The sequence below is a fragment of the Oncorhynchus nerka genome, linkage group LG3 (genome assembly GCF_034236695.1).
Source record: "Oncorhynchus nerka isolate Pitt River linkage group LG3, Oner_Uvic_2.0, whole genome shotgun sequence".
Taxonomy (NCBI): domain Eukaryota; kingdom Metazoa; phylum Chordata; class Actinopteri; order Salmoniformes; family Salmonidae; genus Oncorhynchus; species Oncorhynchus nerka.
Genome location: NC_088398.1, coordinates 45,236,834 through 45,252,594, shown reverse-complemented (window position 1 = coordinate 45,252,594; position 15,761 = coordinate 45,236,834). Strand labels below are relative to the sequence as shown.

At 40.0% G+C, this 15,761-nt stretch overlaps 1 protein-coding gene across 1 annotated transcript in view; it reads right to left on the bottom strand.

Annotated features, from left to right (window-relative positions):
* The window catches only part of LOC115108781 (collagen alpha-1(XXVIII) chain-like), a 37,499-nt gene that overhangs the window by 18,949 nt on the left and 2,789 nt on the right, over positions 1 to 15,761 (bottom strand). Inside the window, exons 4-14 of the mRNA XM_029633395.2 lie at positions 14,057 to 14,077; positions 13,860 to 13,919; positions 11,494 to 11,547; positions 11,240 to 11,284; positions 10,266 to 10,292; positions 10,126 to 10,170; positions 9,962 to 10,006; positions 9,049 to 9,102; positions 2,704 to 2,772; positions 2,549 to 2,617; positions 2,275 to 2,343 (exon numbers count right to left, since the gene is read on the bottom strand). Coding sequence (XP_029489255.1) covers positions 2,275 to 2,343; positions 2,549 to 2,617; positions 2,704 to 2,772; positions 9,049 to 9,102; positions 9,962 to 10,006; positions 10,126 to 10,170; positions 10,266 to 10,292; positions 11,240 to 11,284; positions 11,494 to 11,547; positions 13,860 to 13,919; positions 14,057 to 14,077 — 558 coding nt within the window. The remainder of the gene's footprint in view (positions 1 to 2,274; positions 2,344 to 2,548; positions 2,618 to 2,703; positions 2,773 to 9,048; positions 9,103 to 9,961; positions 10,007 to 10,125; positions 10,171 to 10,265; positions 10,293 to 11,239; positions 11,285 to 11,493; positions 11,548 to 13,859; positions 13,920 to 14,056; positions 14,078 to 15,761) is intronic.

Genomic DNA, 15,761 nt, shown 5'->3' with positions numbered 1-15,761 from the left:
TGTGTGTTTCCAATATCAAATATGGCCTAACGGATGGGCATCTACAACAGACCAGGTACTGGTAGAATCAAGAGGTTGAGAAGCCATCTTTTTAATAACAGGTTTACGTCCATTTCTGCTATTATTGTATTAAAGCTAAATTATTTAGCTTTAATGTTGCTTCCACAATTGTTCCTACCGGTAATCCCGGAAAATATGCTGTGGGCTAACACAAATATCACTGGAAACAATGGAATCGTATCCCCACAGTGACCGTAAGTACATATCCCAACCAGCAGGCATGGATTACAGGCAACATCCGCAACCGAGCTAAAGGTTAGAGCTGCCGCTTTCAAGGAGCGGGACACTAATCTCAAATCAAATCAAAGTTTATTTGTCACGTGCGGCGAATACAATAGGTGTAGTAGACCTAACAGTGAAATGCTTACTTACAGGCTCTAACCAATAGTGCGGGAAAAAAGGTATGTGTGTGTGTGAAGGTAAGTAAAGAAATAAAACAACAGTAAAAAGACATTTGAAAATAAGAGTAGCAAGGCTATAAACAGACACCTCTTAGTCAGGCTTATTGAGGTAGTATGTACATGTAGGTCTGGTTAAAGTGACTATGCATATTTGATGAACAGAGAGTAGCAGTAGCGTAAAAAGAGGGGTTGGCGGGTGGTGAGACACAATGCAGATAGCCCGGTTAGCCAATGTGCGGGAGCCAATTGAGGTAGTATGTACATGAATGCATAGTTAAAGTGACTATGCATATAAGATAAACAGAGAGTAGCAGCAGCATAAAAGAGGGGTAGGGGGGGCACACAATGCAAATAGTCTGGGTAACCATTTGGTTGCCTGTTCGGGAGTCTTATGGCTTGGGGGTAAAAACTGTTGAGAAGCCTTTTTGTCCTAGACTTGGCACTTCGGTACCGCTTGCCATGCGGTAGTAGAGAGAACAGTCTATGACTGGGGTGGCTGGGGTCTTTGACTATTTCAGAGCCTTCCTCTGACACCGCCTGGTGTAGAGGTCCTGGATGGCAGGCAGCTTTGCCCCAGTGATGTACTGGGCCGTACACACTACCCTCTGAAGTGCCTTGCTGTCGGAGGCCGAGCAATTGCCATACCAGGAAGTGATGCAACCTTTTGAGGATCTCAGGACCCATGCCAAATCTTTTTAGTTTCATGAGGGGGAATAGGCTTTGTCGTGCCCTCTTCACGACTGTCTTGGTGTGTTTGGACCAAGATACTTTGTTGGTGATGTGGACAGCATGGAACTTGAAACCCTCGACCCGCTCCACTACAGCCCCGTCGACGTGAAAGGGGGCATGTTCAGCCCTCTTTTTCCTGTAGTCCACAATCATCTCCTTAGTCTTGGTTACGTTGAGGGATAGGTTGTTATTCTGGCACCACCCGGCCAGGTCTCTGACCTCCTCCCTATAGGCTGTCTCATCGTTGTCAGTGATCAGGCCTACCACTGTTGTGTGGGAAGAACTTAATGATGGTGTTGGAGTCGTGGCTGGCCATGCAGTCGTGGGTGAACAAGGAGTACTGGGGGGGAGGATACGACAACGCCTTTTCCCCCTCGGGAGTCTGAAAAGATTTGGCATGGGTCCCCAGAACCTCAAAAAGTTCTACAGCTGCATCATTGAGAGCATCCTGTTGTATCACCGCCTACAGAAGGTAGTGCGTAAAGCCCGGTACATCATTGGGGTCAAGCTTACTGCCATCCAGGACCTACATTATATACCAGGCGGTGTCAGAGGAAGGCCCCAAAAATGGTCAAAGACTCCTGTCACCCAAGTCATAGACTGTTCTCTCTGCTACCGCAAGTCTAGGACCAAAAGGCTCATTAACAGCTTCTTCCCACAAGCCATAAGACTGCTGAACAATTCATCAAATTGCCACCCGGAGTATTTGAATTTACCCCCCCCCCCCCTTTTTTTTTTACACTGATGCTAGTCGCTGTTTATTATCTATGCATAGCCATTTTTCCCCTACCTACATGTAGAAATGACCTTGACTAACCTGTACCCCGCATATTGACTCGGTACCAGTAGCCCTGTATATAGCCTCATTATTGTTATTTTATTGTGTTACTTAGGAAAATGTTTTTACTTTAGTTAATTTTGTAACATTTTCTTAACTCTATTTTCTTAAAATGACATTGTTGGTTAAGGGTGTTAAGTAAGCATTTCACATTAAGGTCTACACCTGTCGTACTCGGCGCATGTGACAAATAGAATTTGATTTGATTCCAGCTGTACCCAGATAATTTCTCTATTGTATTCATACCTTTGGTCCAGGGAGCCCCTCACCATGGGGTCCTTTCTCCCCTTGAACACCTTGTGGCCCTTGAGGCCCCTGTAAAATAAATCAGCATGATTATTTTTCCAACATTGGGTCAGACAGCACACTGTCTTTGAAGTTGTCATCCCACCTCACATTTCCGACTGTGATATACAGTATTACTCAAAGTTGAAAAAGAATCAGTCTGGCTGTCAATGAAACCAAACTACGTAATGCAGTATGCTACAGTAAAATGCTAGTAGAGTTTCTGTCCACTCACTGGCTGGCCATGTTCACCCAGCCCTGGCGGACCAGGGGGGCCGAGTCTTCCCTGGAATCCCAGATCACCCTAGAAAGAAGACATGGCGAGATGGAACAGGTAACATAAAACAATTAATTAGTTAGACAAAAGCAATAATAGAAAAAAAAACGTACCTTTGGTCCAGGAAGTCCAATACCAGTTTCTCCCTGAATTCCGGGCGGCCCAGTTAGACCGCGGTCACCCTATGATAACCAACACGAGAGACACAGAAAAGTTAGCAACAAACGAAGTTAGCAGCTTAACACAGACCCATTCTAAAGAACAAGGGAGTGGGTTATCGAAGACAACCACGACACCAATAATTGCTTCTAATACTTCTAATGCTTCTAATGTCCTTGAACCAATGATTTGAAAATCGCACACAAAATAAGTTATGAGGATCATTTAGTTGCTAATGGCAGTCTGCAGTACCAAGGTCGGCCTTCCAATTGAGTTACTCAATTAGAGGGGGCAACACTGAGCTAGCCCGTAAAGTGACTTCCTTGTGCAGCTCAAACTGGCATGTCGCCATGAGACACCATCTTAACCGACTTAATCTGGCTTCAATGCGCTACTTTATCTTCACATAGACATGAATGGTGTCACATGATCGATGGCTTTGATCATTCATTTATACAGTCAATGGTTACAGAAAAATGGCAGTCCAAAGCTCGAATTCTGTCTACGCAGATCAGACAACCTTTAAACATCCAGTTGTTTTACATTTACATTCAGATGAATGTTAATTGACATCCCACAGAAACATCGCCCTTTGATCTATCTTACTCAGATACAGTTGAAGTCGGATGTTTACAATTAATTGACATCATTCGAGTCAGTTGGTGGTCTACCTGTGGATGTATTTCGAGGCCAACCTTCCAATTGTGCCTCTTTGCTTGACATCATGGGAAAATCTAAAGAAATCAGCCAAGACCTCAGAAAAAAAATTGTAGACCTCCACAAGTCTGGTTCATCCTTGGGAGCAATTTCCAAACGCTTAAAGGTACCACGTTCATCTGTACAAACAATAGTATGCAAGTATAAACACCATGGGACCACGCAGCCAACATACCGCTCAGGAAGGAGATGCGTTCTGTCTCCTAGAGATGTACGTACTTTGGTGTAAAAAGTCTAAATCAATCCCAGAACAACAGCAAAGGACCTTGTGAAGATGTTGGAGGAATAGGTACAAAACTCTCTATATCCACAGTAAAATTAGTCCAATATCGATATAACCTGAAAGGCTGCTCAGCAAGGAAGAAGCCACTGCTCCAAAACCGCCATAAAAAGCCAGACTTTGCCAGGTTTGCAACTGCACATGGGGACAAAGATCGTACTTTTTGGAGAAATGTCCTCTGGTCTGATGAAACAAAAATATAAATGTTTGGCCATAATGACCATCGTTATGTTTGGAGGACAAAGGGGAAGGCTTGCAAGCTGAAGAACACCGTCTCAACCGTGAAGCACGGGGGTGGCAGCATCATGTTGTGGGGGTGCTTTGCTGCAGGAGGGACTGGTGCACTTCACAAAATAGATGGCATCATGAGACAGGAAAATTATGTGGATATATTGAAGCAACATCTCAAGACATCAGTCAGGAAGTTAAAGCTTGGTCGCAAATGGGTCTTCCAAATAGACAATGACCCCAATCATACTTCCAAAGTTGTGGCAAAATGGCTTAAGGACAACAAAGTCACAAAGCCCTGACCTTAATCCCATAGAAGATTTGTGGACAGAACTGAAAAAGCGTGTGTGAGCAAGGAGGCCTACAAACCTGACTCAGTTACACCAGCTCTGTCAGGAGGAATGGGTAAAAATTCACCCAACGTATTGTGGGTAGCTTGTGGAAGGCTACTTGAAACGTTTGACCCAAGTTAAACCATTTAAAGGCAATGCTACCAAATACGAATTGAGTGTATGTAAACTTCTGACCTACTGGGAATGTGATGAAAGAAATAAAAGCTAAAATAAATAATTCTCTCTACTATTATTTTGACATTTCACATTCTTAAAATAAATTGGTGATCCTAACTGACTTAAGATCCTAACTGAGTTTAAAGGTATTTGGCTAAGGTGTATGTAAACCTCCAACTTGAACTGTATATATTGATATAATATCAATTATATTCTTCCTAAATTTGACTTATAAACAAAGCCTAGTATTGCTCAGAAAATACTTGCACATAGACTATTTTTGAAGTTGATGAGAAAAAGCTCATAACAGAACTTCTGATCTCGAAGGTAATTACTCAAATGTGTTATAAATCAAGCAGACCCACTGGGTGCACACTGGTTGAATCAACAGTAATTTAATGTAATTTGTCAATGTATTGTGACGTGGAATCAACGTGGAAAAGACAAAAAAGTAAATATACTAGTACTGTTTTCATCTAATTCCAACCAGCTTTGTAAAAATGTGTAGGGGCCAAAAAGTTGCCCACCTTTCCATGTACAGTGCAGTTCAGACAATAGCTCATCCACCAGAGTTGTAAACATTGAAATTAAGGTAAAAGTTCAACTTAAATACATTGACTTAACCTGACTAACAGGTTGCTACATCAATCTAATTTCAGCATAATCATCAGAACTATGTATACTTTGAAATTGAGTTGAAAATAAAGAAAACTCATATTTTTCATCCTATATTCAATATATTAGGTGGTGGAAATGATGTTGGATTTCATATTTGATTAGACATATTTTATTTGACCTTGTTCAATGTTGAAAAAGAAGAGGCCCACGCCTGCCACTTTGGAGCCAGGCCCATCCAATCAGATTGAGCAAAAAAATATGAATAAATAAATAGAAATTAAATAAAAATGAATGGTAAGTAATGTATTATTTTTTTTTATTTTGGAGTCACTTTTATTGTAAATTAGAATATAATATGTTTTTTAACACTTGTACATTAATGTGGATGCTACCATGATAATGGATAATCCTGAATGTGTGAGAAAGATACAAAGGGTCAAAGATCATACACCCAAGACATGCTATCATTCCCTGTTATTGATAATGGTAATGGTAAAAGTTGGAGGTATGATCTTTGACCCTATGTAACTTTCCCACCCCATCATTATCCACAATTCATTCACATAATCATGGTAGCATCCACATTAATGCAGAAGTATTTCGAAACATATTATATTCTTATTTACAATAAAAGTGACTCCAAAATGACTATAGATTATACACCATTAATTTCTAATGGGTGCAAACTAATCTGAAACCCAACCAAAACGAACTGCAAATGTATCCAACAAGTGTGTAGAGTTACAAGCTTGATGTAGTCATTGTGTGCTGGGAAAATGGGACCAAATACTAAACTTTTGACTACTTTATTTATAAGAATCTTTAGAGGTGTCAATAATTTTGACCCCTACCTTTGAGGGGGAAAAAATTACTTGGTAAACTAAATCTATTTCTCTGAGTATTTGTATTAGTATAAAATATTATAATTTCCCAATTCTTTGAGCATGCAATATATTGTAGCTCACTATTTGAATGATTTTATACAGTTATAGTTGCTCATCTTTATCAAGGGTGACAATTCCGGACCCCATATATTGAAATAAAATGTGAAGCTAGCCTGAACAACGTTGACTCCTACTGGTATATGAGGCGTAATGCACTTCAGTGAGAACAAGTCTACCATCCATATACCTACCTCTATTTACCCTGCTTGACTGTGGAAACAAGCTGTGTTCGATTCAGCTGAGCTATAATCTCGACACATTTAGACATTAATCAGTTTCCATACTCGTTTGCGTAGCCTACCTAAATAACATTGAATTGTTGAAAGTAACTCACTTTTCTTACACATTTATGTGAAAGTAAATTCGAAGTGAGGTTGGGTTTATGTAGGCTACATTGACATCTAATTTTCCCAAAGGATAATTACAACTTGAAGCTAGGTATACTATCATTCGTCCCATGGTTAATTGGATCTTTACAAGTAGTTACCATAAGACTATATAAAGATGATTCCAAATTCATGATATTAATAATAAGCTTATATCTTTGGATATTGTTTTTTTATATATATGTTATTCATAATATACAGTATATAGACTATGCAAGCAGAATAATCTCTCCTTCAAATATTGCTATTAGGTTTCAATCAATTAATGATTGAAATGTTGGATTCCCGTCTCCATCTCAACCAAAAATCTAAGTTAAAGAATAGCACTAAATCAAATCAAACTTTGAATACACTTCAAATAAAGTTTGATTTGATTTAGTCATATTCTTAAATGTTTGGTTGAGATGAAGACGTGAATCCAACATACTGTATTAATAACTTGTAGATTACATTTTAAATCAACCAACCATCCTGCATATACAGGACAATATCCAAAGGTAAAACTGTACAGTATTATTAATATCATGAATTTAGCATCCTATTTATAGGGTTAACGGTAACTACTTCTAAACTTTCAAAGATCCAATCAACCATGGATGAACGATAGTATATCTAGCTACATGTTGAAATTATGGTGTACTTTGTTTGGCAAATCATTTGGGCAATGTAGCCTACATAAACGCAAACCTCATTCCGAACGACTTTCAACTATTCAATGTTATTTAGGTAGTCTACGCAAATGAGTCTGGAATCAATGTCTAAATGTGTTGAAATGATAGCTCAGAGGAAACGAACACAGCTTGATTGCTAAGCAGGGTACAGAGGTAGGCATCTGGATGGTGGACTTGTTATCATTGAAGTGCATTAGCCCTCATATACCAGTAGGAGTCACTGCTCAGGCATAAATGGTTGGACTATGGCTTTATGTTTTATTTCAATATACCTCTTTATTTAGGTTGATAGCATGATGTTGAAACTACGCCACTGATTTAAACATGCCATTTTACTATCAACATTTGAAACGATGTCAAATAAAATATGTCTAATCAAATCTAAAATTGTACAATTTAAACCACTCAATAATTTTAAACATATACATAGTTCTGATGACTATGTTGAAATTAGATTGATGTAACAACCTGTTAGTTAGGTTAAGTCAATTTATTTAAGTTGAACTTTTACCTTCATTTCAATGTTTACAAATGTGGTGAAAACAGTACTTGTGGATGAGCTATTGTCTGAACTGAACTGTACATGGAAAAGTGGGCAACTATTTGGCCTCTACAAATTAAAACAAGTCAGGACATATCCTAAGGCCAGGCCTTTTCTCAGTTGAGTTTCCGACTCAAAGTAGTCAAAAACACACAGTCTCAAAACAATGAAGAGCTGTTTTACTGGAGGCAATGGTTCATTGCAGAGTTTGGAGTAATTATGAGCTTCACTCATGACTTAGGATATATTTAATCCTAAATGAGAAATAGCAAAGAAGTGGAGCCTGTCAAGAAGAAAGCTGAGATAACCACTTAAAAAGTTTTCCCAAAGCAAGGCAGATATCTCACAATTTCCATTGCATATCTCCATACCAACGGAAAAAATCGCATTTGACCTCTTAAAGCAGGTTTGCATTTTCCGTCATTAATCTTTCTGGCAGCTCTGCAGAATGATCACTAGCTGGCACAGCACAGCCACAAAGTCATACAATTTTAAACCTAACCCTAACCCCAAACACATTGCTAACCTTAATGCCTAACCCTAACCTTAAATGAAGACTAAACAGCACATTTTTGTTTTCATACATTTTTACAAAATAGCCAATTTTTGACTTTGCAGCTGGCCCATTTAGTGAAAATCGATCAGTTCTGCCTCCAGGACAAGAATCATGACAATAAATGTCAACCTGCTCTTTTAAATGCTCAACACCTTACATACTTAAAACATATTCCTAATAACAGGGTAGACTTTAAACATTGATACTCCATAATTCATCCACTTTTGAAACATTGTATTTGATGGTGGTGCTGATTCAATTAGTAAGAGATACTAATTTGTCAGCAAATGGTGTGACCTATCCACTCTGCTGCTAAGATCTCATCTGCCAGAAACCTCAATACATACACTCAACACGTACAGTATAACCTACTCGTATTATGGGAGCAAAACATATATCTTTGACATTCTAAGTGTTTACCCTTTTGTTCATATTATCTCTTTCCAACAGACACCTGCATGTTCTCACATGGAGAGAGAACATTTTACTTTTCATAGCTGTTATTAAGTGCCTTGACAATCCCTATAAAGGACTGGTAAGGAAGTTGACAATGCTCTAGGCAGTTCCTAGTGTATATTTAGAAACAGGACCCCTGCCATTAACTAAACCTGTATATGGTTGTGAAAACTAACATTAATACCCACGCTGCTGAACTAATGAAGGTGAAGGCACAATGGCACTGGGCCAATATCTTCCATAGGTGCCTTTTAGGGTTGACACATGACCCTCGACTCCCAGGTAGTAGAATGGGTGTCAGGAATCTGTCTTTTAAAGTTCTAGTAAAAGGAAGTGTACAGGTGACAGCAGATGTGTGTGATGAGTTAAGTATGAAGTGTCTTCTTTACTAACCTTCTTTCCTTGAGGGCCCTCAGGTCCCATGTCACCCTGTGGTCCGGGTAAACCCTGGGGAGGAACAAAGAACACTCCTTAACAAGGGTACATGTGCTGCTGCTACTGTGCTGGAGGACACCATTCACATCTAGATATAAAGTGAAGGTTACCCAGATACTGATGCTAAATTACTGGGAAGAGCTAAAGAGTTTACAGCAGCCTGGTCACATAGACTAGACGTAACATAGTAAGGGTAAATCAGGGACACTCAAATTAGTATGATACTGTATGTTATGTTTGGTATGGTTACATAAGACAGAAGGTTACTTAAGGCAAAAACATAAGTAGGGTGGTTGGTCAAGTGGAAGGGTGGACAGGGAAGCGTATAACGCGAATGTCTACCAACTCAACTTTAGCGTTTTAGCATCTACTTACTATTTATTTTAGCTACTTTGCAACTACTTAGCATGTTAGCTAACCCCCCTAACCTGAACCCTTTAAACCTAATCCCTAACCCTTAGCCTAGCTAACGTTAGCTACCTAGCTAACATTAGCATTAGACACCTAGCCACTTAGCTAACGTTAGTGACAACAAATTGGAATTCGTAACATATCATACATTTTGCAAATGTTCTAATTATTTTCTTAACAAAGCATACGAAATGGACATCCACAAATGAATACATACCATACCAAACATAACATATCATACTATTTGGAGTGTACCGGATTTACATTCACTCTGTTTTGTCTACTCCTGAATCCAATCCAGGTTGATTACAGCCATTATCAACTACATTGTGTGTGTGCGTGGGAGGGGAAGGGAGCACGGAGTGAGTATGTACGTGCTTATAAAGGAGTTTCACAAAAGGATAACGCTTTGATCTGAATATGTGAATTTTCAAGGTACATGTCGCTGTTGTCTACCCACCTGGAGACCTCTGACACCTCTGGAGCCCATTGGACCCTCAGGACCCTGGGAGTGGACAGTCAATGAAACAGTAAAGAAAGGTACTGTATAAATCAGCCTGTAATACGACCAATAGAACAAAAGCATGACACAGAGAGCAGACAAATTTGATTATTCATACATACCCTGTCTCCTTTAATTCCTGGAATGCCACACTCGCCCCTCTCACCCTGTGTAATGGAAATCGAAAGCAATACGTCATATGAAATGAATGTACTGTAGCTTCAAAATAACATAAATATTAATGGCAACTTGAATGACATACCATCTCTCCTTTGTAACCAGGTTTTCCCTGCAAATAAACACAGTACAATAGGTTAGAACGTGAGCAACAGTCGTACAGACACTGAGTATACCAAAGACTAGGAACACCCTCCTAATATTGAGTTGCACCCCACCCTTTTGCCCTCAGAACAGCTTCAATTTGTCAGGACACGGACTCTACAAGGTGTTGAAAACGTTCCACAGGGATGCTGACCCATGTTGACTCCAATGCTTCCCATAGTTGTGTGAAGTTGGGTGGATGTCCTTTGGGTTGTGGACCATCCTTGATACACACGGGAAACTGTTAAGCGTGAAAAATCCAGCAGCGTTGCAGTTCTTGACACAAACCCGGTGCGCCTGGCACGTACAACCATACCCCGTTCAAAGGCACTTCAATCTTTTGTCTTGCCCATTCACCCTCTGAATGGCACACATACACAATCCATGTCTCAATTGTCTCAAGGCTTAAAAATCCTTCTTTAACCTGTCTCCTCCCCTTCATTTACACTGATTGAAATGGATTTAACAAGTGACATCAATAAGGGTTCATAGCTTTCACCTGGATTCACCTGGTCAGTCGATGTCGCCGAAAGAGTTCTTAATGTTTTGTATACTGAGTGTACATTGATAAATGCTTAGTCAACGTACAGCTAGCTATATTATGTTAATTTGAGCTAGGTTGCCGCAGCAACAGGAAATGTGAATTATTATTCTGATTATAATTTTTTGACATTTTTGTAGCGGTTGATACATTTTTCGTAAGGGAATATTACAAGCTTCAGAAACCTTTTTAAACCTCATATACACTACACATTTGAAATGTGATGCATTGCATGACATTTCTCCTCCAACAGGGTGGTCAAATTAAGATCCTACATTTGTATCTATAGATGTCTGGATATCTGCAAATGTAAATACAAATGTCATTGAAAATGTCATTAAAAAAAATACCTTGTGTTTAAGTGTATCACTCACCTCTCCGCCATCCCGACCTGGAAGTCCACTTAGTCCTCCCTCTCCCTAAAAGGAAAGGAGAACAGGGCATCTGTATTATTTACACAGTACACACAGGAGCTATTTGATTTAGATTTCTCATATTAGGAATTATATGTCTATACAAGCAAGGTAAGTGGAAATGTGCTGTATATTGCATCTTAGGGAGACATCAGGAACACAACAGGTATGTTCATCAACGAAATAATTCAACAGAATCATAACAAATCAAAGACCTTCGATCCTTTAAGACCAGGGGCTCCATCATCTCCTGGGCGTCCCTTCTTCCCCTGTGGAATGAAGGAACAACATGAGATTAATTTAACTCACTTTAAAACAAAACATGTTTGACGGGAGGCCACTATCCATTGCAAATGATCTGCTGCGAGTCAATTAAGTGATGATACCCAAGAAGATGGTGTTTGGAGGATATATTGGCACGATGTCATTTTAATACAACGGGTTACCAACATATTTACATTTGAATTAAAAAAATTATTATGATTAATTTCTTCATACTCCTTAATTCTTCCACAAGATGTAGTCCTGACACAAATCTAGGGTTGCTAGAGATTCAACCTAGTCGATCAGTCTTTTTGTTCTGTATCTATGGACGCGACCCAGTCGATCAGTCTTTTTGTTCTGTATCTAGAGACGCGACCCAGTTGTTCAGTCGTTCATTCTAAATGTTCCATTGCCATACTGGCTGGCAATGTTCTTATCCCTTGCTTGCTAGCTAGCCAACCATGGGTAACTTACAGTCATGTCAAACAGTGCAGCCAGAATAACAGCAAAGTAGCTGCATTTGCTTAAGCTGTTTTCTAGTGACATTTATTTGGATAAATCCATAACAATAAGCTGATGAGATGCGATTTTGCCTGGCATAGAAAATGTGCTCACTCGTCAGGACACTGTCGTTCAGACGAGCTAGCCAACAACACAGCTAACGTACCTGTAACACATTCACTTCAGATTGAAGCTGGAAAGACTGCAAATTATCTGCGTTTTTTGTTGTACATTTAAAAATATATATTTTTTTGTTGTATATATCTATAAAAATTATTCTAGCTGAATAGTGATTTTGACTGGCTGAGAAACGCTGTCTGCCTTTCTGTCTTGTCCCGACACGTTCATTACTATGGGACAGCAGGAGATTTGAATATTGAAACAATGCTGCAAATGTTGGAGAGACAGACAGCGAGGTTTATACAAATCTCCAATGTTGAAAACTAATGTTCGTCTAAAAGAAATGTGAGATAATGTCTGGATGCTTTTTATAGTGGAGATCAAGTTTATAAGTTGCTTGGCTGGGCTGATGGGACCGTGAATTGCACAGTCAGATGGAACAGTACATAGGCATTTTAACGTCATAGATTTAGCCGGGTCAATTTGTGGAATAGACACCGGCTGGAATGAGATTTTAACCAATCAGCATTCAGGATTAGACCCACCCGTTGTATAATGAAAGATTAACCATATCTGGCTACAGAAGTAGGGAAAAGTGAAAGTGAAGCATAGTTTCCCTGAGGGCGTCAGCGTTGTTCGGTCATTGCAGGTGGTAAAAGGACCTGAGGTCACAAGGGGGGTGGCTTTGTGTTTGTGTGTGTATGTCAAGGATGGACATGTTGCTGCTTGACCAAAAGGTGAGAGGTCAGGCACCTGGACAGCGCGTGGTGGTTGCCATTCGCAGCTTATCGTCGGTTTGTGGCCGTTAAACTGAAGAGAGTAATTATGAGAGCCTTTAAGTCTCAGTGTAAAAATGTAAGGAATCTCTCTGTAGAGAAAGCCCCTGGTTAATGACCATGCAACTGTCTGTCAGCACAAGACTGTCAGACTCTGAGGACCCTGACATTAACATGGCTGTCATCCATCCAGAGAGGGGCCTCTAGTCTGGTCCAATGATGTGGAAGATTTTTTAATTTTTTTAATTTTACCTTTATTTAACTAGGCAAGTCAGTTAAGAACAAATTCTTATTTTTAATAACGGCCTAGGAACAGTGGGTTAACTGCCTGTTCAGGGGCAGAACGACAGATGTGTACCTTGTCAGCTCGGGGATTTGAACTTGCAATCCGGTTACTAGTCCAACACTCTAACCACTAGGCTACCCTTCCGCCCCATTAGATCACGCACCTAGTGTCACAGTTTAAGCCCCCTCCAACATTCTCCATCTCTGACTAGCTGACAATGGAGCTAGTAAGTGTTATTTACGATGGCAAAGGTCCTGTTTTTATTGGGAGTAAAGGCCTTCATAGGAGGCCCCTGGTTTCCATGGGGGACATCTTATGTGGGAAGGGAAACGTCCAATAACTTGCCGGGACAGGCAACGCAAATCAGCAACTGAGGTTTATTGGAAGTATTCATTGTTTTTCTCAATCTATTTTGTCCTGCAGCATTTGGAGTATTTTCAGAAGTAAGAAAGACAGCTTGCTCTGTGCACAGGGGATACCTCAACTAAACCAAGCAATTACCTCTGATATCAGAACTATGTTCGCTTCCTCTTTACAACATTCAGCACTTCAGGAACAAACAACTTTCTTTTATTTCAAAGGAGAAGTGTTTTGTAATTGGGGAGTGTTTGGAAAGGACAGTGAAAGTACTTACAGTTGGACCACTGAGCCCTCGCTCGCCCTTCTCACAGGCACATCGTTGGGCCAGGGGACACTTCAAAAAGGCAGGATAAGGTTTCAGAATCAACATGTAACTGTACAGTATATGACAATGCAGTGTCCCTGAACTTAATTATGTATTGGTTGAATGAGGATAGCATTTCAATTGCATCAAAATGTAATATTACCTACCCCCTTGTCAGCCAGGTCAGTCTGGGTAGAGAGAAATAAAACAGTGACAACCATTAGAGACAATCATACACCATCCGAAACATATATACAGAAATCATGTACATTTCCAACTCTACTGAACAAAAATATAAACACAACATGCAATCATTTCAACGATTTTACTGAGTTACAGTTCATATAAGGAAATCAGTCAATTGAAATAAATTCATTAGGCCCTAATTTATGGATTTCATATCACTGGGCAGGGGCGCAGCCATGGATGGACCTGGGAGGGCATAGGCCCACCCACTTGGGAACCAGGCCCAGCCAATCAGAATTAGTTTTTCCCCACAAAGGGGCTTTATTACAGAAAGAAATACTCCTCAGTTTCATCAGCTGTCCTGGTGGCTGGTTTCAGATGATCCCGCAGGTGAAGAAGCTGGATGTGGAGGTCCTGGGTTGGCGTGATTACACGTGGTCTGCGATTGTGAGGCCGGTTAGACATACTGCCAAATTTTCTAAAACGACGTTGGAGGCAGCTTATGGTAGAGAAATAAACAATAAAATATGTGGCAACAGCTCTGGTCAACATTCCTGAAGTCAGCATGCCAATTGCACGCTCCCTCAAAACTTGAGACATCTGTGGCATTGAGTTGTGTGAAAAAGATGCACATTTGAGTGGCCTTTTATTGTCTCCAACACAAGGTGCACCTGTGTAATGATGATGCTCTTTAATCAGCTTCTTGATATGCAAACCTGTCTGGTGGATGGATTATCTTGGCAATGGAGAAATGCTCACTAACAGGGATGTAAACCAGATTTAAGAGAAGCTTATAGTGCATGTGGAATATTTCTGGGATCTTTTATTTCAGCTCACGAAACATAGGACCAACACTTTACATGTTGCGTTTATATTTTTGTTCAATATAGATTAAAAAGACAGGACTTGTAAACTCTAGCATATTGTATCGTATTTCTGACTCCCCTTGTCACACACCATTTAAACCTCTAATCCGCTCATCTAGACTCTGAAAAGCCTGCTGTGTGAGTACAAGTGACTGTGGGGAGTTATCTGAATGATGGTTTCGTGCCAAGCTCTGTTTTGCTATGTTGCCACTTGAAAGAAATCAGTGAGTAGACATTCCATTGTAATACCCACGAGCCAAATGTAAACCACGTTATGATAAAAAAGAAGGCTAAGAATATCACTGAAAGTATCACTGAAAGAACCTGTCTGCTTCCACTCATATCCATCCACAAGAGGCTCTGTTTACCCTTATTGGGACAAAAAACCATGTGGCATAGCAGATTCAAAGTAAAGCCCATGGGATATGCACTCATAACATGCAGATGGTAAGGAGCCAAGACTATTAAAAAAATGTAAGACAGCTGAACAAAAAATACAAAATCCATGGCTGTCATCGATAGCCATTTATTATTTTGCATTTGTATAGCTACAAATTGTGGAATGTCAGTCATTCAGGCTCCATCCAGCCTGTATCCTTCTTTAAAAAACCTTCCTGAGAGGATTTTGGTTACAATATCCAAGATATCCCTAATTCAACTTTGATTACATCTAAATCACAACTGTATCATTGCATCATTATTACACCCAATATTGTGTTTCTGAGCCCTCCCTCCCCTTCATCCCTCCTCTCCTCCTTCTCATTTTCCACCTCTTCAGTCTAATTAACATACTGCTCTGCCAGAGGCTGTCCCCCAAATG